The sequence below is a fragment of the Onychostruthus taczanowskii genome, unplaced genomic scaffold (genome assembly GCF_017590055.1).
Source record: "Onychostruthus taczanowskii isolate IOZ18803 unplaced genomic scaffold, ASM1759005v1 scaffold78, whole genome shotgun sequence".
NCBI classification, from domain to species: Eukaryota; Metazoa; Chordata; class Aves; order Passeriformes; family Passeridae; genus Onychostruthus; species Onychostruthus taczanowskii.
Window position 1 is genome coordinate 1554256 of NW_024505671.1, and position 22646 is coordinate 1576901.

Below are 22646 nucleotides of genomic sequence, written 5' to 3' on the forward strand. Positions count from 1 at the left end.
GTACTACTGACACCCAATACAACAAGATTCCTTCTGTCAGTATTTCTTTGTTCTCTAAAAAAGTGTGTTTTCTCAGAATAAGAATAATCAGAAAACACTGCTATACCACTGGCACCAATCTTGTTAGTTAAGCCACATACAATCCCTAAATTTGACACTTATTCACTACCACATATGTTCTGCCTCTCATAGAATTGATCACTGTGTTGCCAGAATTTCTCTTAAATGACATTATTGCGCAACCATCACCAATAAAACATTATCTCCCTGCCCACCCACAGCCTGTTAATTCATCTCCAGTCACAGCTGTTCTATTAATTTCTTTTACAGCTCAAAAACTACATTAAACCAACTGATTTTTGAATGCATTTACCTCTTCTGAGGTGTAGCAGATGACTTGGACCTTGAACATTTGCCTGACAATAAAGGACTTACATATTGACACACACATTGCAACCACAATTTGTTTTGTTGATACAAGCACAGGAGTTGCCGAAGGAGAGATGGGCAAGTGAATGCTCACAATCCTTTTATTTTCCACAGTAACAGTCTGGTGCAACCCTGTTAAAAAGTATAAAAATATCTTTCAGATATTTGTTTGAATCTGGAAGAGAGGTAGGTAGAAGTTTCTTCTAGCCAGAACCGAGGAAAATCAAGAGTGACATACACGTATTTTTGTATGTAGTAAGGAAAGAAATTGGTGTTACAGCACCACCTGGTGACCATTGCGAGATTTAGCGGCTGTGTGTATCTTTTGGGGAGCTTTTGCGAGTGATCTTTCCTGCAAAGGCAGCTAATTGACTCTTACGGGGGATTCCACCATTCTGAGAGGAATTATCTTCATGGCAGGATCTTCCTCTGGGAAAATCTTTATAGAATTGTTCAATACTCAAGCTATTCAGGTTGAGGAGAGAGAGGAGAGGAGAATAGTGATGCATTCACGAGAACCAGTTGTAGCCTCCCTTGAACTCTACCTATCTTGCTCGGTAGAGGTAAGCTCCTGCAGAGGGCAGCGCACATCTCCTAAAGCCCCGACACAAAACATCCTGGAGTGGAGCTCACCTCTCTGTTGACTCCAAGGGAGAACATCTAAGTGGCTTCACTGCTTTCAAGCTACTCTTTTGTAAGTTACATCCACTGGCCCTTGCTTAGAGTGCTCAGACAGGCACTGAAGATCATTCCTGACTTGAAACCTTTATGCAAATATTGCAAATGGTAAACTAGAGGCAATTAGAAAATGTCTTTATGTAGTTATTCTTCCATCTGGAATACAGGTTTCTTTGAAAGAGGTTTTCTTGCAGACGTCGAATATTCAAGATTCAGGTCTGTGGATATTGTTTCTTATTCATCCAAATGCTCTTCTGAGTGAAAGCCTCATGATTTTGATTCCTTCTGGTGAAAGACGTAATAATCTAACCACTGTGAATTACATCTACTCTCACCTTCACACCATGGGACATTAACTGATATCTAGAAAGCTCAGCAGTAGCTGAGTAAGAAACTATTCCACAGTTGCAGGCTTGCTAGGCATACCTTTTGCAAAATAACAGCCATGGAGCTGCAGCACCCTAAAAAGTGGTTTAGGAGAAATCAAGTATTGTCTTCCTTCACATTTCTCTCACAGGTGGCTTTTCCACAGGGACAGCAAGAGGGATGGCTCTGGTGCTAAAGATTCTGAATGCAATGCAGAAGAGCAACTCAGAACTTGTGATTAAGAGTTTGAGATCTCTTTAAGAGATCATCTCTACAAGATCTGATTTTGATTTCCTGACTTCTACTGCTTTTCTTAGGAACGGGAAGCACTGGTTTATGCAGAGGAAAGACACAACAAGAAGGAATCCATGACATTTGGCTTTCATAAGAAACAATATTTCCTGGCTCTATGTGAGTTTCTAGGGGCACACTTAACCTCTAATTGGGCATTTATTCTTTGACACACCAGCATTAAATTTTGTTCAATCTGGTGTGTAATAGTCCTGCCACCTCCTGCAAATTTCCCTGGATGTTTCATTAACATACATGAAAGTGTGCATTTTTCTTTTGAAGTGTTGCAATGATGCAGTATCATTCTTTTTTTTTTATACAATAAACCCTGGGAGGAGTGAAGTCAGTGAAGTCAGAATGATATCTCTTTCTCAGCTGATACTCCAGTGTAGCACAGGTAATGGTTAGTGTGACACAGGTGAACCTGCTTCCCCAGAGGTGTTATTCTTTGTCCTTATTCAATTTTCTATGAGATGTTCACTTTTAGAATTCTTTTTGAATTTCTCTGCGGACATGCAGGCAAAAGACCCCATCTCAATGGCATCAGAAATGAAAACAAATTTATGTTTTTTGGGTTAATATTTCAGTGCCCAGCCTTCTTTAGAACATTCTGGTTTTCACAGTTTTCCACATAACATCTTCTTTAGGTGACAATTGTATACATTGATAAAGGATAGATCACAAACAGTTTTATATCTCTTTTCAAGACTGGCTCTTTTTTTAGCTCAGGTTAGCAATAATCTTTGTTTCAGGTTGGCACAAAAATCTCAGAGACTTCTGTAAGGGTATGCAGTGCCAGAACTGTGGCCAATGTACCTCTTCCCTTCATCCAGTTTTATACAATTTATTAAATTAGCCACCAAGGGATCTCATGATAGGGAGCACAAGGCTCTCTATATTTTGTAACGTGTAGCATGGTGCTGTGATGGTTAATGCAGGAAAGAAGCATGGGCTTTGAGGGGAAAAGTTATATGCTTTATAAATAGTCATAACAGTCATATACACACAGTCTTAAATTTCTCATTATTTGCTTTGAAGATATTTGTGATTTACATGCAAAATGAAATCAGGGTAGTATTTGGAATAAGTATAGTTTTAATTGGAAGCTTGGGAGTATAATCCAGTATGAGAAAATGGACTATACTAATTATTTCTGATTTTTTTTTTACTTTCTGGGTGCATCATGCCAGTAATTCATAGAATTTCAGGACCTTTTTTTGTCATCTTGCAGTAAAAAACTTACAGATTAGTCAAAGAAGTACAGTGAAGGGATTGGAAACTGGACGAATAAAGAAAGGAAGTCGTAATTCGTCAAAGGACAGCAAAACTTCTTCCAAGACAGACCTTGTACAGGAATGCTCAGTGATATTAACAGATGAATCCTCAGTCTCAGAAAAATTTGAAAATAATGTTGGAAGCCCACAACAAGTAAGAGTTTTTTTAATCACTGGGATTTGGAAAGAAAAAAAAACAAAAAAACAAATGAACAGTGAAGGGTTATTGCTAATTCTTTTGGTACATGTGCAAATCTTCTATCCTGGGGTAAAAACAAGAATCAAAATTAAGATTGTTCGTAGCTTTTGAACAAAGTGATGAAAAAAGAATAATGTACATGTATGAATGACTAAATAAGTAGGAGGTTTCATATCAAGGTGATTTACTCTATCTTTAAGTGTTCTTCATTTGGCAAATCTAATACAAATATAACTTTCACATAAAGATCAAAAATTGCCAGAAATTATATTAAAGTTTTGATGCTTCAATATGAGCTTTCTTTGAAAGATGATATTATAGAAGGCCATCTGTAATAGTTTGCACAGAGAAACACCTATTTCCATTCAGCTGCAAGCTTTAGTAACAGACACATAATATCTGCTACTCGAGCCAAGAGGCTAATGTCAAACCATGGGTTTTTCTTGATGTCATTTAGTATTGTGTATTTTAGAGAAATTGAGTACACTTTCTGAAAAAAGTTCTTGTTTTACATCTTCTCATGTTTTTCTGCTGTGATTTTTTCTTGATAGTTGAGTTTAATTGCAACAAAATAAAGAAAGAAACCAAAAATTATTGAGAAATAAACTCCAAAGTGGTTCCTTTGACTCAGAACTGGCATTAGAATTTTTGAAAACAGTTTCTAAATATAATAATTTCCAATTCAGTTTAGACAAAGTTTAAAAGAGCCATGGACCCTGTCACCTCTATCTCAAATTAAGGCATTATTGAGTGCTAGTACAAGGGTTCAAAGCCCCATAGTAAGTCTTACAATCAAAGACAAAAGTCTTTGTTTTAGTACATGGCACACATAGGGAAGTTACATGGAAATCTTACAGGAATGTAGCTCCTTATTGTGTAGCCCAGTTTAGTTTTACTTGATAAACACATGAGTAATTGTTTAACTTCACAGGAATTAAAATAAGATCTGTGGAATTAACATTAATTTTTTAAGCTTCTTGTAAATGCTGCTGTGTGCAAGCTTGTAAATTAATTATGTGTTTTATTTGCTGAATTCAATAGCTGGAACTGTACTAACCTGCAGGACTTGAATGCTTGCTGCAATTGTTATGACTTCACCATGTTGCATTTTCTTTCACAGTCTCACCAGTATTCAGTAGAGGCACTGGTGTTGCATGATAGTTGGCCACTTACTGAGAGTGAGTCTTTGCTTGTTCAGGAACTGAAAGAAATGCAGAAAGATGAAATCAAAGGTAGGTTAACCTAAGTACGTATTTAGTCAAATGTATCATGTTACTGATTTTAAAAAAATACATATTACTCCAAGCAACATTTTTTCATTGTTTCATTGTTTGAGTGAAATAACTAGGCAAGAAAACTTTCTTCTGTAGTTCTTAGAAATGAAGTTTGTTTGCATGCATCTACATCTTCAGTTCACAAAATATAAGAAAATCTGAGACTACACTGCAAGACACCTTCTTATGGCTCAGATTTAGATAGAGATCTGGAACAGAAGCATGCCTGCTGATAATTGCAGAAAATGCACTGAATGAGATAGGGGAAAAGGCCTGGTTTGGGAAATGTATTCCTCCTGTACTATTAGGAGAAGAATTTAGCAAGAGAAAAGACTAGGAAAGTTCCCAAGTACAGTCTGTATGTCTAAGTCACAAAGGGGACAGAGAAATTACAGAAGGTTTTGGGTTTTTTACGGATTATTGTAGCATTTCTTCTTAAGGGACAATAAAAACCAACCCCAAGACATATTAAAAGCACTTAGAATCCTAGTCAGTATTCTGTAAATTAGATAAATGTCTCATATTTTCTTCTTCATTTATCAGCAAGGTTGATACAAAATTATGTAAATCTTTATTATGTTAAAGTTTATCATTCTGGACGCAAAAGCCTGAGAGAGGCAAGCCTCTGCCACTGCACATTCCCAGATCCAACTGTTTGTGGGGCTGAAGGTGTAATCCCACCAAGCACGTGCACATAGACACAGATACACTCGATGTATATGTGTGTATATGTACATATAAACACACGCACATTGCCAGCTACAGAGATCTCAGACAGAGAGAGCACAAACAGCACCAGCTGCATTATCCTGCTTTTCCCTCTTGGGCTGGAAGAATGGAAGTCCCCTAGATAGACTGTGTATTTCTAAAAAGGTAGGTCCTTCCACCAGCTGCACTTAGACACCTAATGTGCCCAGCAGCTTGCCTCTGCATCCCCTACGAGCTCTGAGGCTGCAGCCCTATCCCAGCTGCTGGTGCAGAACATCACACACACATGCAGCTGATTCTCCTGTGTTCTCACCCCTAGGTTCCTGCAGAACCTAAAATATTACTTCCCATCATTCAATAGATTTTCTGTATCATTAATATTAAAGTTCTATAACTCAATTTTTAAAAGAAGTAATAAGAAAAAATTATTTGGTTCCCCATATATATACACTTGCTAATACTAAAAAAAGAAATATTTAGGATGGTTTGATTTTTATTTGCTAGTGGTATGTCTCACTTTTTATTCTATTTACGTTTCTTTTTAAATGTCTGGTCAGGTCTTTTTTCAGTAATTTCTAGTACTCTGGACTGAACTTAGATTCAGCAGTAGTAATTGCTGATGGATATTATTTAATTTCTTGGGTTTGGGACGTATGCAGTATTTGAGATTTTTTTTCATTATTTCTTTAGTTATTATTATGCGACTTTAAAAATATGTATCTTCTTGGTTTACTATATTCTGTACTCAGTTTTAGTAGCATTTGAGGAGCTATGTCACGTGGGCTTACAGGCTTGTACACAGCTCTTTTAGTGGTTTCACCTGCTTGTGTTTTGTTGTGTTCTTCACAATATCATCTTTTCTTCCTAGATGATTCCATTCATTCTCTTAGTTTTCCCTGTCAGACTCCTTCTCACAACAGGCATTCTGTTACATCCTCTTACCCTTCTGGGTTGGCTACATAGTGACAGCTTGCACTTGACAATATCCTTTTATACAGCTTCACCATGATCTGTAAAACTGCAGGTCAAAGGGGGTCACTTATCTCTTAAATTTCTTCACTAGTTCTCAGCTCGTATCACTGAACCTTGGCAATGGCATGCATGTTCTCATGTTGAATTCAAGGCAGCAGTATTCCAGTTCATAGCTCCCCTTCTCCATGCTAACTGATGCTCATTTGCAGTCAAACAAACTACAGGCAGTGACAACAAGCATTTTTTTCCTTGGGATTATTTTAAAGTGGTGTAAATATAATAATTTTTAAATGGTGTAATTTTTGTGCCCTCTCATAAATGCTGCCTTTCAAAGTAACCAAATCCATTTCACATTTTTTATTGAGTGTTTCTGTTTATACAAGGATACCAACAGATTGCCTAGGCCACCAAGAGAGTTTAAACACAACTTATATAAAAAAGTTGAAGCATCAATACTCACTTAATACTTAGTGTTTCTTTTTTGTACCCCTCTTAACAGCAATATTTATCTGAAGTTCTTACTATAGTTAAATATTCTGGGGGAAAGCCCAAACATTTATTCCTTTTTCTGATGGTGAGCTAGTCTTGAATCAGTTTGAAATCTGACCTTTACCATTTAAAATTGCTGACACAAGTTGTCAGACACAAAATTCATCCAGTAATAATAATGTTGGTATGTAACCATAAAGGTATTGTTTCACCACGTGATTTTTAAGAATGCTGCAGTGAGCCAGGTGAAAAATTTATGCAAAACGTTTCCCTTTTTCAAGTAACCCTTTTTCATGCAAGCCAACACTGCCATCTAGAGTTAATTTTGTATTAAAGCTAATTTATCATGGCAAAAGTATATTTCGACTTTGCATTAAGATGTGCTCAAATCTTTTAAACAAGTCTCCCTTTAAATTAAGACCCATGCTATTATACTCTTGATATTCACCAATATTATAAATGCTTATTTAGAACATTTTTGAAGAAAGTAAATTCTCTGGTATACAGATGCTATGATAATTTTGTATTTCTTGATGTTTGTACTTGTAAACAGAACTGTGTTAGTGAAAGTTACTTTGTGAATAATACTTATTCATATTTATTACATATAAAATCACATTAAATGCTTCATTAAAGAGCCCACTGCACAAACAAAACATTAAAAAGGCATTAGGCAGGAAAACCTAAGTACACAGAAATGAGGAGGTTCCATGTGCGTTATTTATACTGTGTTCATTCTTCTTCTTCATTCTCTTTCTTCCTTTTTGGTTTTTTTTGGGTTTTTCTCTTTTTTTTTTGCCTCTTTCTTCTGAGAACTATTACAGAGCAAGCCTTCAATGGAAAAAGACTTTTAAAAATGCAAGCTCAAGATTCTTGTGTAAAAGGGGAACAATAAGCAGGCAATCTTACAACTTCTAGTACCATTTTCAGTTGCTTGACTGTGTGAACAAAATCATTTTAAGGTTCATTTTGTATTTAGGATTTCAGCTATTATGTTTCTGGGTTCTTTGGTTTTATTTTTCTTGTGGTAAGAATATCAGTTTTATTGTGCAACTGTCACAACCCCAAGCTGAATCATCACTGTGTGCTGAATGCTAACTGCAGCATGTATTTTACATATTGCCTTAAATTAACTTAGGAGTGTGAGCTGTTGATAAGGGCTGTCTATGCAACTGGGAAAGGAGGAGAAGATGGAGTGCCCAGCCCAGGTAGTAGAGGTAGGTTTGAAAAGGCAGGACAGGCAATATGTTTTGGAATATTCCTTTTTATCCTCCAGAGCACTCAAAGTTTCTCCCACAGGTTTTATTTTCCCACAGGAGAACTTGCTGGCTCATGCCAAGGAGAGGATTCCATGGGATTTTTAACAGGATGTTCAGATCTCTCTCTCTCTCTTTCCCAGCTTGCTTGTCAGTAGTGATTAATCACTGGCCTGGTGTTCAGTGAACAAATAGTTCACAGAGGATACACGATGGTTCTGTAGATCTCAAAGCCACACCCTAACCCCACACTACTACTGCAACCACATTATTGGTTTGCTTCTATCTGAGTGTATTTTTTCTGCAACTTTAATGTCTGGGTGAGCCCAACTTTAGAAAGACTTTTGACATTGCCATCTGTCAAGAATCCTTCTGAGGGTCCAGTCTAAGACAGGAAAAGCGACAGCTGAACTTCTCAATCTTTTCTTAATGAAATCTGAAAGTCCCTCATCGGGAAACTAACAGTCATTACTACCAACTACTGGGTAACCCCACTAAATGCTCAGAGCCTATTTCAGACAGCAGTAGCATGATATCTTCTCAAAGAAAGCTACAAATGACTCCTCTGTGTTATACCTATGAATAAGATAGATTCTCTGTAATTTAAATTTCATAAACCAGGAGTAGCTGTCTATCTAAAAATTAGAATTGATGTTTCTCAATCTGAAGCTGAGTTTCAGCTAGGAATCATTTGGTGCAATTTTTTAACTTGTCATAGACAAGTTATCATCAGATTGGATGATCACTTTGGTCATCAGATTGGACAATCACTTTGGTCCCATTTGGCATTAGACTAAATGAATTTTTGTGTAAATAATTGAAAAGCAGTAGACAAGCTAATTTTAAAGTTGCTGTCAGCTGTGTGTCATCACTGTCAGCCTGTGTGATGCCCAAGCTTTTCTTGGTGCCACACAGATATAAAAAACTGCCACTGAGAGTTTGTGATGATTGATGCATAAGCTGCGAGCTGGAATGTCCTTTTACTTTCTGTATCATCTGCCTGCCTTTCTTATCATATCCCACAAAGCATTTGCCTGGCTTTGCCCTTAGAAAAGTCCCAAGCTGCTGCTCACATCTCCCTTTGAATCAGAGTGGGCAGCGAGCTAAAATGCAGTCATTGCCCCCTCCAGGCATTTCTGGAGGTTGATCCCTAAACTGGGATACTGCTTGCTCTGCTGAGGAAGTGGGAAGGGCTGGGGGAACCTGGAGAGTGCAGTACATGGGAGAGCTTGGAGATCTCAACTTAATCCTGCCCTAAGCCTTCATAGGCTGGAGTTAAAGTAGGTTACCTCATTCTAGCCCCTGTCATTTCTCATGCTTGCTTGTTCTTTACTAACTTATCAGGGTATGCTATAAGTTCAGAGCATCAAAATGTTATAATTGAGAGTCACAAAATATTTCTAGAAACCAGACAAAGCCTGTACTATCCCATGACATAGAAAGTCTTTGTCTGGGATCATTTAGCTAACTACACTGAATGTCTTTGAGTGTTTGTGTAAGCAATAAATAATTGATCTCTAAAATTTAATAATACTTTGAATAATGTATGTACACCAGCCTGATTTATGGTGCTAGTATGTAATGATAATGTGAAATTAAAGGGAGAGTCATGTATATAATAATTTTATAACTTTTAATTATGTCATCACATAATTAAATCACATGTTTTATATTTGCATTTCTTATGGAGTTTTAGTATATTCAGTATTTGTGGAGATCACTTTAATTTTTTTGCTTTTATTCATTAATATATGCCTTAGTAGCACTGAACCAATTTAAGCTTTACACTTTAGTGTAAAATGTCACTGGACATTTTTTAAGTATCATGAGGAGAAAAGAATAATACCATTTCTAGACAAACACATGTACGATGTATGATGTAATACACTTATATAATATATATTTGTATATTATATATTTGAGTTACAAATATGTTTCTATATATTTAATATTTACAACTTTATGTATCCATATAGCCACTTTATATATCCATATGACAATGCAGCTCTCATCCAAAGCTCATTAATTGTGCAGTACAATGATTTGTCCTCAGTGGAAAGAAAGTGGAAAAGCACTAAGAAAGACATCTACCTTAAAAGCATTAAGTGAAAGATATCTTATTATTATCATCAGTCTGTGAAACAGTCACTCATATAATTTTTTTTTTTTTTCTGAGAGAAGTCCCGTGTTTTAGCATATTGGTTAAATCTAGGTTTTCAGCACTTCTCTCAATGTTTCAGGCAGTAGGAAGGTGGAAGGAAATGGAGATTTCAGACTCAGCTTTTTAATCTTTCTCATAGTGTTTTGGATTCATCCCTGGTTGTTTCAACTGACACATCCTTTATGCTAAAAAAGTTATATGCTGTTACATGCTTTATTTATTAATTTATTTTAAAAACAATATGACATGCAAGAAGTCTTGTTTACAGCTCTCACCAGCTAAGACATTGCAAAATAACTGTTGCAAATGTCAATTCTCAGTATCATTAATTCAAACATATAATATACATATGTACTGATAATACAGTTAATTTAAAATGTTCCTAGATAGTTCTGACAATGACAATTTTGCATTTCTTAAATATGCATTGAGTCTCAAACATGTTTCTTTGCTTTAACTTCCTTGCATTTTATGGGGTGTATTTACATTCTCTGTTCTAGATAGTCTTAGGATGGGAGATAATGAGAACATTGACTTTACCTTCTTTCCTGGTGCATAACAAACACCGACAGAGATTGTATGAGACTACAGAAGTGAAGTGAGAGTCAGGCTGTGATTCTGTGCATTGCAGTCTTTATACTGACCCATAGACAAAGTAGTAATGCAGTGACTGCTGGCAGGCACCATGAAAAACTCTCAGTTAAGCCCTGGGTAAAGTTGTATTTAGGACAGATAAGGCTGACATGTGTTCACCTTGTAAATATGTTTTTTAAAGTTGTTTGGACCTCATAGTCTTTCTTCGTAGTACTTGAAAGTGTCAACTAATTAACTGGCTTTCCTTTGTCTCTTTGTATGGCTGTTTTGTGCTGTTATTCCACCCTGGGTTTTATATGGGGAACTATATTATATATTAACTATATTATATTATCTAAATCATAATGCATTATAACTATATCTGAGTAACACACAGGAGAAAATATGAGGAGCACCGCTTTCCCCTAATTCTCACTTCTTTCCAAGTAAAAAAGACTGCAAGTATTCCTAAATCAACCAGAACATCAAAAGATAACGCATTTGAGAAGACAGAAAATGAGAAGTTCAGGAAAGAAAGTGCATCACTTGAATCTCAGGTGAGAACAAAGCCAAACCCTGGATTTATTGAATGTGCCATCCTTGCACTGAATATAGAGACATTCTCAGGTCTGCAGATCAGTACTGCTAGGACTTCTGATGTCCCTTGTATTTCTCTATACCCTGCTTTGCCATCTTTTTAGCTTAACACTTGAGAAAGGTTGAATTAAAAATGTTGAACGTAAAAGATGTGCAGTCTGGATTTAGAGACACAATTTGCTCATTTCTTTGTTTATGTATAAATGAAAAACTGGTTGTTCCTTTTGTTGGTGTAGTTTCTGTCTCTGCTGAAGACTTACTAAATTGCAAGAATTCACCATATTTGTGTCCCATTAATCTCTCATTGTAGAGGCTTCCATGACTTTCTAGAGAGATGAAATAGGTCTTTCCACTGTAATCAGTTCCTGTCTCATATATCACAATTGTTATTAGCATGCAGACATACAGTGGCAGAAAAATCGGTGTGTACTTACTTACTTGGAAGTTCTTATCCCATGGGATGGATCATCTGAGTGTTCTGTGGCTCTCTGAAAAGCTGTTGCCAGCCTTTGTGCCTTAAAAGGAATAATTGACATTACTGGTTGCAAATGGATTAATGGAAAGCAATGAAGGAACGGACTGCTTCTTGTTTAATGGCATTGCTTTTGCTTGGAATTTTGCTGCCTCATGGTGTGCAGTTTAAGCAAAGAACCATAGAGGTTTTCATTAAGAAATCTCTACTGATTTTTTTTAGTTGACTAACCTTGCTGCACAGCAGACTTCCCTGTGATTCATATCCACACCTAATTATACAGAGTTCTGGAACAGTGCCTTACACTAGAGGTGCTGGGATGATGGTTCTTGGGAGTCCACCACTAAAACACATACAAATTTTGAGATGGAGCCCTCTCAGAAAGAGAAGATGTCCATCTTTAGTCTCAAACAAGAGCTGAACTCCTAACCCTAGTTCTAAGTCTTAGGCTTAAAGCTTCTTCAGATTATATGTTTTCCAGAAATATATGCAGCACAATATCTCATTTCTTGGTCAGGCATCAGAATAGTCTACTAGACTTCAGACCCTACTTACCCTGTGATTCTGGAGAAGCCATATGTTAAGGTGTTTTGGAGACTGGGAAGTGATTTGAAAGGAACCTTATAAGACAGAGCAAGGTTTATTTCTATACAAAACCCCCACTTGAATATAATAAGGCTTCTAGTGAAGAACCTTGTGGAAGGAGAGGAGAGGAGAGGAGAGGAGAGGAGAGGAGAGGAGAGGAGAGGAGAGGAGAGGAGAGGAGAGGAGAGGAGAGAATTTTATGAAAAATCACACAAAATACTCTTGTTCAGACAAACTGTTCAGAAGAACTGGGAGTGTGGAGCATGCTGCATGGGGATGGGGGAAAACATATAAACAAAACACCTCAAAGAGCTTCCATGCATTGCAAAGTAATCTTTCTTTCCCTTGGCAGCCTCTGTTTGTGTCATAATGCATATCAAAGTCACTCAATGTGCAATGTATATCAGTCAGAAAAATTAACAGTATACAAAACATAACTTCACCCTAAAAGAGTGGTAATAGATCGTACCAGTGACTACACTATGTTTATGATACTTTCAGCCAGGAGATTCAAACACACCCTACTGGATTTTACGCATAGTTAATGAGCAGAAAGAGGCAGACTTTCTGGAGGTGAAGAAGGACACCCGGCGAGTAGATGAGATCAGAGCCATGAAAGAAGCATGGGAGTCTGCGGAGCCAGGGAGAGCTGTCAAGGTAACACCAGAGTGCTCTCTCTGCAGTGATGTTTTTTCATAAGTTCCAGGAGTTGTTGTAATGGTAGAACAGCTGCCACAACAGAAACCAGCTTTCATAGGGCTGTTCTCTTCACCCCTCTGGAAGACAGGAAATTTTACAGTTTAAAGAATTAAATGTGATTATATGCCTGAATTCTGGGTAGGACTCCACATGATCTGCATCAGACTTCTGTAGATCACTGAGACTTTAGATTATACTTTACAAGATATAGAAAAGTTTCTCCTTAGAAAGCCCACTACCTCTACGCATTTGCAAAGTTGCTACTTGTGACAAGTTTAATATTTAGCATGAACAGATTCTATCGAGATATACACTGCTATGAACATGCCAAAAATTATTTCTCCTGAAGATGTGGCACCTGGTCATATCAGTACCCAAATTGTCCCTTACAGCCAGGATTCCAAATTCAGTCTGCATTGCAAGTTTCCTAAGAGCCTGTAACACGCTCAGTATGAATTCACAGTTTTGGAGAAGAAATACTGATCTAGTTGCCAGGTGCATCTGGGTGCTTTTGACGTGACATATGCTTGAATTGGAAAAATAATACATGTTCTTTCTAGCAAAGCAAAAAGTGATTCAGAATTGGAAGCATCGTTACTAAAGAAAAATAAAATAACAAAGTGCAGTCTTCAAACTCACTTGACAGTCATTCCCTATCACCACCAATACCATTGTCCATTAAGGTATGTTCAGCCAGAATCCCCAGCTTAGAAATGTGGGGGTTTTAGTATTACCTTTCAGAAGTGAACCTCAGACATGAGTCTTCCCAGTTACATTCTCAGATTTTCTCAGTTCTTTTCAGTGTGTTCAAAGCTCAAAACTTTTCCTGACACTATTCTATTAAATTCTGAACTAAGCAGAAATGCTGTTCTGCAGCTTTTATTAGTTTTGCTGAGACTGAAAATGCAAGTACAGCCTCCTAAAGGTTAGCTAGAAATTAATCACTTTGATGTGTGAAGACGCTTCAGAGTCTTGTTCTATCACCGTTATCTTTTTTAATCAGAAAATCAACTGAATTGCAACTACTTTTGAAGCTGCTTAGGTTTGTGACTTTTTTTAAAACAGCTGTCATTAAGAAAATTGCAGCAACAACAGAATATGCTAAAACAAGGTCTAAATTGGGGGTAAGCTACCAGGATTAAGTAGCTTCTCCGCTCCTTTCTTCTTGACAACCCTGGCCCAATATATACCTATCCCATGGGTCACAGACTCTCTGACTGAAAATTGAGTGCCTGACTCCAAGCTGACCAAAAGCCAAAGGGCTTCTCTGTCCATTCTGGCAGTGACAGCCCTTAAGAGAATGCCAAGTAAGTCAAAGTCTCCTTCTGAAAAGACAGAAGTGCTGATGTCTGGTTTTGGCATCAAAGATAATTGAGTCTGAAAGGGTTTGCACCCAAAGGTCCCATTTTTCAAGAGGAAGTCTAAATTATCAGGCTGTAGGAGCCCGTAGGAGATGCATTAGCCATACATTCAGCTATACAGCTTTTATTTTATTTTTAATCCCAATACTATTTTAAACTGCCCAGAGATCAGTGATTTCCCAGCATTTCATTGGACAGTGATCTTTAGTGTAAGTGTGCAATGTCTCATGACTGATTCAGTAGGATCCTGGTATCGCTTCTGATTCCAGCACCAGGCAGACTTGCAAACTGCTCTCTGATGTTAGGTCTTACTGAAGACTTACAGAATCCTATTTTTGAAAATGCTTTGAGACTTGAAATATGCTGTAAAAGTTTTGTTATCTGGATTATAAATCTTTTGATCTGTAGGCTTTTCAGGAACGTGTGCGTTTTATTAATAAGTATGCTGTGAGAGACTCAGAGGAACCCATAGCTGGGGCTGAGACTGCCGACTTAACACCTAGCTCAGGAGAAGAAGGTAAGAGAACAACTTTCTGTGTCTTCTGTTTACCATGTTCCACTCCTTAGGAAAGACTTCTGCATTAAATACTGGTAATAGATGGATAGATCAGCCCCGATAAAGGTGTCCAAATGTGCAATGGCAGGCTTGCTCTCTATCCCCTCTTTATTTTAATTGTTTCATTGCTCTATTGCCAGACACAGATACAGCCTCACAGCTCTTGGAGGCTGCTAAGATACTCTTAAGCAAACTTCAGATAGCCCTTCTGTAGTAGAATTCTAACCCTAAATTAATCTGAAATTTTTGGAAGTTTAGTGGAAAATACCTTCTCTCTCAATTCCAAGTACTAGAGTTCATTAGTGTAGAAATGTAGCAGCTAAAATAGCATGTCAGTAAGAGACTAATACACCTAAAGTGCATGTTCATGGAAACTGTTCATGGAGAGTGGTCTGGAAGTGAGGTGTCAAAAAGTGCATACTGAGTAGCATCAGTTTCCTGGAAGCTTCCGTAACTGCTGTCTAGTTTTATTTAGTGATTACAACTTTGATGGATTCTTCATATGTATTCCCTGCCAATTTTTGTACTCTGATGAAAAGTTGAGCTGGATGCAAGGCTTCAAGCTGTTTGTTATTTTTTGGGTTTGTTTTTTTTTTTTTTTTTCTGATTACACTGAGATGAGGCCATCACAAAAAGGAAAGAATGCTTCCCAGTCTGATTGTGACAATATCTGATCATGACTCATGTGCATGGAACTAGAACCTGTGACCAGTACTTAACTATAGATTAATATTTTTCCATCCCAGTAAGTAATCTTCACAGGAAAGATTCAGATTCAGAAATTAAAGTAGAATGAATCCTCACCTAATGCCTTTAACAGTATTGGTTACTTGAAACAATATTGTTTCCTCAAAGTTGCTGGCTGGAGGACTTCAGAATTAATGGTTGTCCACCAAGAGCTTTGTTCTAAACTAAGCATTTAGAGTCTAATGTAATGTCTTAGGAAGTAAAGAATGACACCCCAATGACTTGAAGTTATTGTGGTTCTGTTCCACAGAGTGCAGCATTTGGCAATGATGAGATTGAACATTTCTGTAATATGCAGTATCTTAATGAGGATTTTTGTGTTCTGGAGAATACTGTACTAATGGGCAGTGAATAAGGCACTTCCAAAGATCCAAGTCATCCTATGAGACCATCAGAGAAGGCTGATATATTTGTCTACGTATAGGCAGTAAATATATAAAAAGTAATTATTTTAATGCTCAGAAACCTCTTTCTATTTCTCATGAAAAAAGTCCAGTAATATTTTTAACATAATTCAATTGGTTATTGCTACAAGTAAGGTAATAAAAGAGTTTTGATAAAACTAGTGCAGTCATCATTAAATCTCATCAAATTTCCAGGTTTTTTCAGCACATCGAGACAAATTGAAAGAAGGAAGAAGCATTGAAATAATGACAAAGCAGCTCAGCCCATTGCCATGCTTAATATCAGATGTGTCACTGTACTGCAAGAATGCTACAATAAAACACACCAAGTTTTATCCACTTTATGTTAAAAAAAAAAGTCTAAGATTTCAGAATACCAGTTTTATTATGTTATGGTTTTTCTTTAAATAGGTATTTCTTAAATTAAATCTTCTCCCCAGAGGGAATGTAATTTTTTTAAACTACAGCCAGGAATCTGCAGAATCAGATTTTTACTGATTTTTTTTAAACAGAAGAATATGATACCCAGAAGTTGTTTTTATATCTTTTAGGCACTGCAAAGTCGATGTTTTTGCTTAGATTTACTAACTTTCATGAGCAGAGGGCTTTTAGTTAAAATACACATATTAATTTCCTTATGTGTATATGTGGGTTTTTTATAGCATTTTTTATTCTATCCTAAGTGTTGGAAATAAATGGGCAGAAATATTATACCTCTCCAGCCTCTATTCTCATTTAATAATGTATTTTGCTGAGCCAAAGGAAGAAAAATTGGTATAAAAATTTAGGTGGAGCTCCCTAGGATAACCACATAACCAGTTGAATCTATTTTGTTTTATATTTTCTTACCACAGGAAAGCAATCACCAGAAACAGCTATTGATTCAAGACTGAAAACACAGCAAAAAAAATGGGAGCTTATAGACCTTAGTCCTTACACAAGGTAAACTGCCCTAACATAATAAATGTCAAAGGTGTTGAATCACTGCACTGCATGTAATGAGTATCTGACATAAACATTTGAAGAAAATCAGTGTTTGGGCAAATATGCTTATTTCAGTCTTCTTGAAAGAAGCATCCAAATCCCAGAATATTCTGAGTTGGAAGGGACCCACAAGGATCATCAAGTCCAGCTCTTCAGTGAATGGCCTGTACAGGGATTGATCGCACAAGCTTGGTGTTATCAGCACCACACTCCAACCAACTCAGCCAATCCCAGGGTCATAAAAAATTTGTCAGGATGTTATGCTGGTTTAAAATAACATACTTAATAAATGCAGTTCAGTTAATAATAGTTAACAGCTGAAATAATTGCACTAATTACATCTATTATTCAAAAGAACTATGTTCTTTATTACAAGTGTTGACATGAACTTATGGAGCTAATTTAAATGCACCTCCTTGTTTGCTGTGCTGCAGTTATAACCCATTTCATCCTTAAGTCCATTTATATTCAATGTGGCCTTTTTTCTATTTCATTGATCTTCAAAAGACTTCAAAAATGCTGAAAAATCTGCTCAAATTAAATTTTAAATTCAGAAGGAAATTCATATTATATTGAAGTGAATAGCACTAAAACAGTAAGGCAAAAATATGGCAAGATACCATCCACAAGCTTAAATTTTGTAAGCTCATTTGTCTTCAACTCCTTGACTTTTACACTAGTCATTTAGGACAAAATATAAAAGTATATTATCCACTTACCTGCCATTATGCCAAAAGCAATAAAATCCCTACAAGATAAATTGCATTTGTCTCAATTATAATATCAAAACTTCTGAAAATATATTTCTTACAAATTAAAAGTAAGTGTCACATATAGGAGTTTCTCGTATGCTTGAAGATGATCATGATTTTACAAATAGATTTAAAATAGACACTCAAGTGTAAGAAGACCTGGCCTCAGGAATGTATTTTCTTATTGGTATTATATAGAAGCAGAGGAAAAGTGACTCCTTAATCATATTAGCCATATGATGGTGGTGTTGCCAAATATAAGCCAAATACCTGCATATAGATGCTAAGCAAAACAGACAACAACCAAAACTGCATTTGATATGAGACAAATATCTGTTTTGTATTTCTTTCAGAAAAACATTGCCTGAACCTTTGCTGAGAAATGAGTCTATCATTCAACAGCAACAGATGCGTAATGAAGAAAAATTCAACCATTATAGGCAATTTTGCATGCTGGCTATGGAACAAAGAGAAAAAGAAGAAAATGAGAGAATTTTATTGAAGCAAAATATACTTGAAATGTATGAGAACCTGCAGGTATGTTTTCAAGATTACTTTCCAGTTAACTGGTGCTGTGATGTCCACCACTAGTCTGAGTATCCTGATCAACCATTATCAAAGCTTTTGTATTCAGTACTAGAGATTAGAAGCAACGAACAAGACTGAAATTTCACTTGGGAAAAGGTTAAAACTAAAAGTTCTAAAGTAAAAAAAAAAGTACTGCATGATATCTTTAATATTATATTCTTGGTACTTTGTTGATACACTCTCTGCAAAAAATGTTATTATATCACCATAAAAGGATGGTTATAAGTCAGAAGGAAACTGACCAAAAACTGATATATATGACCAGACGCTTATTAAGTAAAGCATCTCCAGTCTGGTTATTTTTTTGGTTATAGACTTGTATACAGCTTTTTGAAAAGTAATAAAAAAACAATTATACAGGGGGATAAGTTGTTCTTAATGTGTCTCAGAAAAGTTAGAGAATGCAGTTTTCTTGGAATATGCATGATGCCAGCAAATGAAGAATTTATATTATTAAACCTCAAAAAAACCATGTCTATAAATAATAAAGGTGGTAGCATTAGTGTAGGATTCATTGTGAGGATTAACTCAGCCAATGCACTGTACATGAAATTGGCACAAGTATCTTACCAAACTGGCTTAACTGTTGAGCATCAACAGGAAAAAAATCGTTTGTTATAGTGGTGATACAATAACCACTATCAACCAGCTGCTCAATTCAGAGCTCTTAAAACTGGATAAGAAACAGTAAAAATAATTTTACATCAAAACAACCTATTTACAGAAATCTTACTTGAAAGCATCTCCTTAGCTAGTTCCCATACAGTCTCATTTATATTAATCAACTACAGGTCAGCAAGGAGTCACAGTTCTCCAACAGTGGCTGACCCTAATAAGGATGCCAGTCAAGGTTTTAAGATGTTGCTATGATTTTGGATGCCTAACATATTGTATATTATAAGGGCAAATTTTTCACAAGAGTAGATCCTCGACTCTTTCTAGAAAGTATTTCCATTAAAAATGTTTCACAGTACGAATTTAAATCGAGATTCGTTTGTGAATATGCACACTGTGCTGATAAGCTCTTTTGCAGTCCTTCCATCTGTAGACCACAAAGAACTATATACACATTTCCAGGTATCTCCATTTTTCAGGATGGAAATAGAAAGGGAAAAGTTTTCAGAGGTGTCAAAATCCCACTTGCCCCAAGTCTCATTGAAGATCATTATGATTTAGACTCCTTTAGCCTCTTAAAAGGCCACAACTCCTAAGCCATTCCAGCATTTCTAACACCTAGTTTTTAATACACTTGTTTAAGACTGCAAAGCAAACCAGTAACTGAAAAGGAACTAGGTCCAGATAGGTAACTACTCTATTGCCCTATTCTTCTTTCACACAACTAGCTTATTATGCCAGCAGTTTAAAAAGAATTTTCCTGAACTTTCTCTTCTTCATGGTGAAAAGGTTGACATATAGCTGTTTCCTCTGAGAAGTCAATAAACATCCATGTAAAAAGAAAAGCAGAGATGCTCTCCTTGTACTTAGAGAGCCACAAAGTGAAATAGAACAGGAAGGATGCAGTTGCATGTGGTGAAACCAAGACTGATGTGTTGAGCAGGGCAGTATTGCTGTTTGTTTTTGGCTAGGCATCCTTGGATGAAGCACGAGGCAGAGTTTACAGCATTCGGGAAGCATACAGAAATCAGCTGCTGGAGGCCAAGCGTATAAAAGAAGAAGAACTGGCAGCTCAGGAAGCAGCCCTGAAAGCAGATCGAAGGAGAAAGAAAAAATAGTAAAGGTTTAGCAAAAAAAGTGCAGTTGCTATCACTCGTGAATTGTATTTAACAGTTTGGGAAAGAAAGTTCATATGCAAAGATGACAAAGTGTTTATTATTTTCAAGTATTTTTGGCAACTATATCACATTTTATCTCCTTGCTTGTTGCTAGTGAAACACTTTAATATTCTACAAAGCTACTCGCTGCTATTAAAGTTTTTATGCTTTGCTAGAATAACTTTGCAATAAAATTCATATTCCATTAAGGCTCTTCTCCCAAAATCCCAATGTCTTTTGTCTTTTTTTCTTCAATCAAAACAAAACCAGTCAAGAATGAATCAGAGTTGAAACAGTGAATGCAACCTGACAGTTTTGAATGTCATTTGACCTGGTTCCTTAAGTAGATGACAGCTTGTGGAGTGTATCATAATTAAATAGTGGCAAACCACACTTTTCATATGCTGGCACTGGGAGGCTTACCAAAGCCTTATTGAGTAGGCTCACAAGCTTTCTATGTACTGTAATATTTTTCCCTTCCATCATTCTCTTGAAGTGTTTTGGAATCGCACAGTAACTCTCTGCAGTGACAAACTCATGACACAACCTTCCAAGACTTGTTAAACACTCCTTAAAACCCTATTGTTCTCTTTGTTTCTCTTTTCTAAGATGTATTTTGCCCATGTTGTTCAAATGACTAATTACAATAGACTCCCAGCTGGAATTTAAAAATATTTCTTAAAAGTAAACCAGTGTGTGAATGAAGTAGCTATCACAGGCTTTTTATTCAAAGGGCGAAATGTTTCCTCTAAGCTCTTGTTTCCAATATCACAGAATTCCTGTTTGTCATTGTGTCATCAAACACAAAAAAACCCCTAATATCACATGCTGCTTCCCTATCCATCTTTCCCAAAAAACAACTCAGAAGTTATCACTATTACTCAAACACAATTATCTAGACTGTTACAATTGTGATAACTCTCTAGAACAGACAGGTGTTTTAAATCACTTAAAGTATTTTCCATGTATGTAGTCCCAAGCAGAAGCCTGGGAAGTTAGACTAAGTATGCCTTGTATATCTGAAATATGTTGAGGATGTCCAAAAGCATTTCATTATCTAGGCAAGGTAAGAAATTATAAGACTCACCAATTTAATGTAAATCACAAGAATTTTATCCTTTGCATTTCTGGCCACTGGTACTGTCCAGCCATTGTCTTTGAAACTGGCCTCCTCTGCATCTTAATAACCACTATCTTCAGCTTCTTGTGCTTTTGCTCACCTCTGTTTTATCCATACCTCACTATTCGGTTTGAACTTGACTCAGTCTTCTGACAGTTGTTTGATGTGTGTGCTTTGTACCTCATCACCACACCTGCTGCCATGCAAATGCCTCCATTCGGCCTCCTTCCTCCCATACATCATAAACTAAATGAAACTAAATAGCTTGAGTTTTTGTCTTTGAAAAGGAAGAATTGAAACCAGAGGCCTAAAACTGCACTGGTGATTTTTATTTCAAAGAGCAGGAGCTAAGTTTTGCTTTGACCCATACAGCCTGCAAATAAAAAGCCTGTCAGTCTTTTGCTATAATTGGTCTTTGTCCTCTCTATTTTGGAATATGGGATATACTGCTTCATAATATTCCATCTTGTTTCCATGGCAATAGCACGTGTTGGTTTTTTTCTTATGTGAATCTCTAATGAGCTTCTGTAGAGGAAGATCAAGTTGAAGTTCTGTTCTTCATGTCACTGCAAGCACTATAATGACATTCTGTTGCAAAAATCAATCTAGCTCCAAAAGCCAGCATTATCAATATCTAAATGTCAAAAATTCAGCTAATAGCCTTCATGATCACAACCCGTCCCCATGTGTAATCAGCTGTCAACTGACTTAAACTCAGGCACAGTATAGTCAGATCTACATTATCAAATCTTGCTCTGATGTTAAACATAATTCTAAGTTTCATAATTTTCTCATTTTGAAGGGTAATGTGGCATCGTGGAAATCTGCTGTGTGATTTGTGAATGTCTTGATTGGCTCTTTTATCATTTCAACAACACAGATATGATGAAGGTGTGAATAACTGTCACACTGTTTAATTGCGTGTACTTTGGAGTGTGTAATGTTTTAAGAGAAGCACAGTAACAGTTTTACTAAATCCCTATGCATATTCCAGAAGAAGAAAATATTCACTTACCTTAATGGAGCCTGGAAGAGAAAATGCCTTGTTTCGATTGTGTCAAAGAATTTACATACATTGGACCAGAAACAGATGACTGATGACATTTCATATGCATCAGTTTTACACCAACAAAACAGCTCTTTTACATGGTGCACTATATTGCAGGCTAAGTTAGTGGGGAAAGATGTACAAAAACTAGAACAAAGCTATTTCAAAACAGCCATTTGCAGTAAGTTAAAGAGCCATTGTGTGTAGCACTTTACTATAAGGAAGACAAGAATGGTATGTTGTGTTTTAATTGATAGGATTTTTGCCTCAAGTTTGTAGACCAGGCTGCTC

At 36.5% G+C, this 22646-nt stretch overlaps 1 protein-coding gene across 1 annotated transcript in view; it reads left to right on the plus strand.

Moving 5' to 3' along the window:
- ADGB (androglobin) overlaps positions 1 to 20148 on the plus strand; it is a 99892-nt gene extending 79744 nt beyond the window's left edge. The window contains exons 28-35 of the mRNA XM_041423501.1: positions 2996 to 3192; positions 4358 to 4469; positions 11118 to 11227; positions 12826 to 12981; positions 14793 to 14901; positions 16946 to 17033; positions 18181 to 18364; positions 20002 to 20148. Coding sequence (XP_041279435.1) covers positions 2996 to 3192; positions 4358 to 4469; positions 11118 to 11227; positions 12826 to 12981; positions 14793 to 14901; positions 16946 to 17033; positions 18181 to 18364; positions 20002 to 20148 — 1103 coding nt within the window. The remainder of the gene's footprint in view (positions 1 to 2995; positions 3193 to 4357; positions 4470 to 11117; positions 11228 to 12825; positions 12982 to 14792; positions 14902 to 16945; positions 17034 to 18180; positions 18365 to 20001) is intronic.
- Positions 20149 to 22646: the final 2498 nt, after the last annotated feature.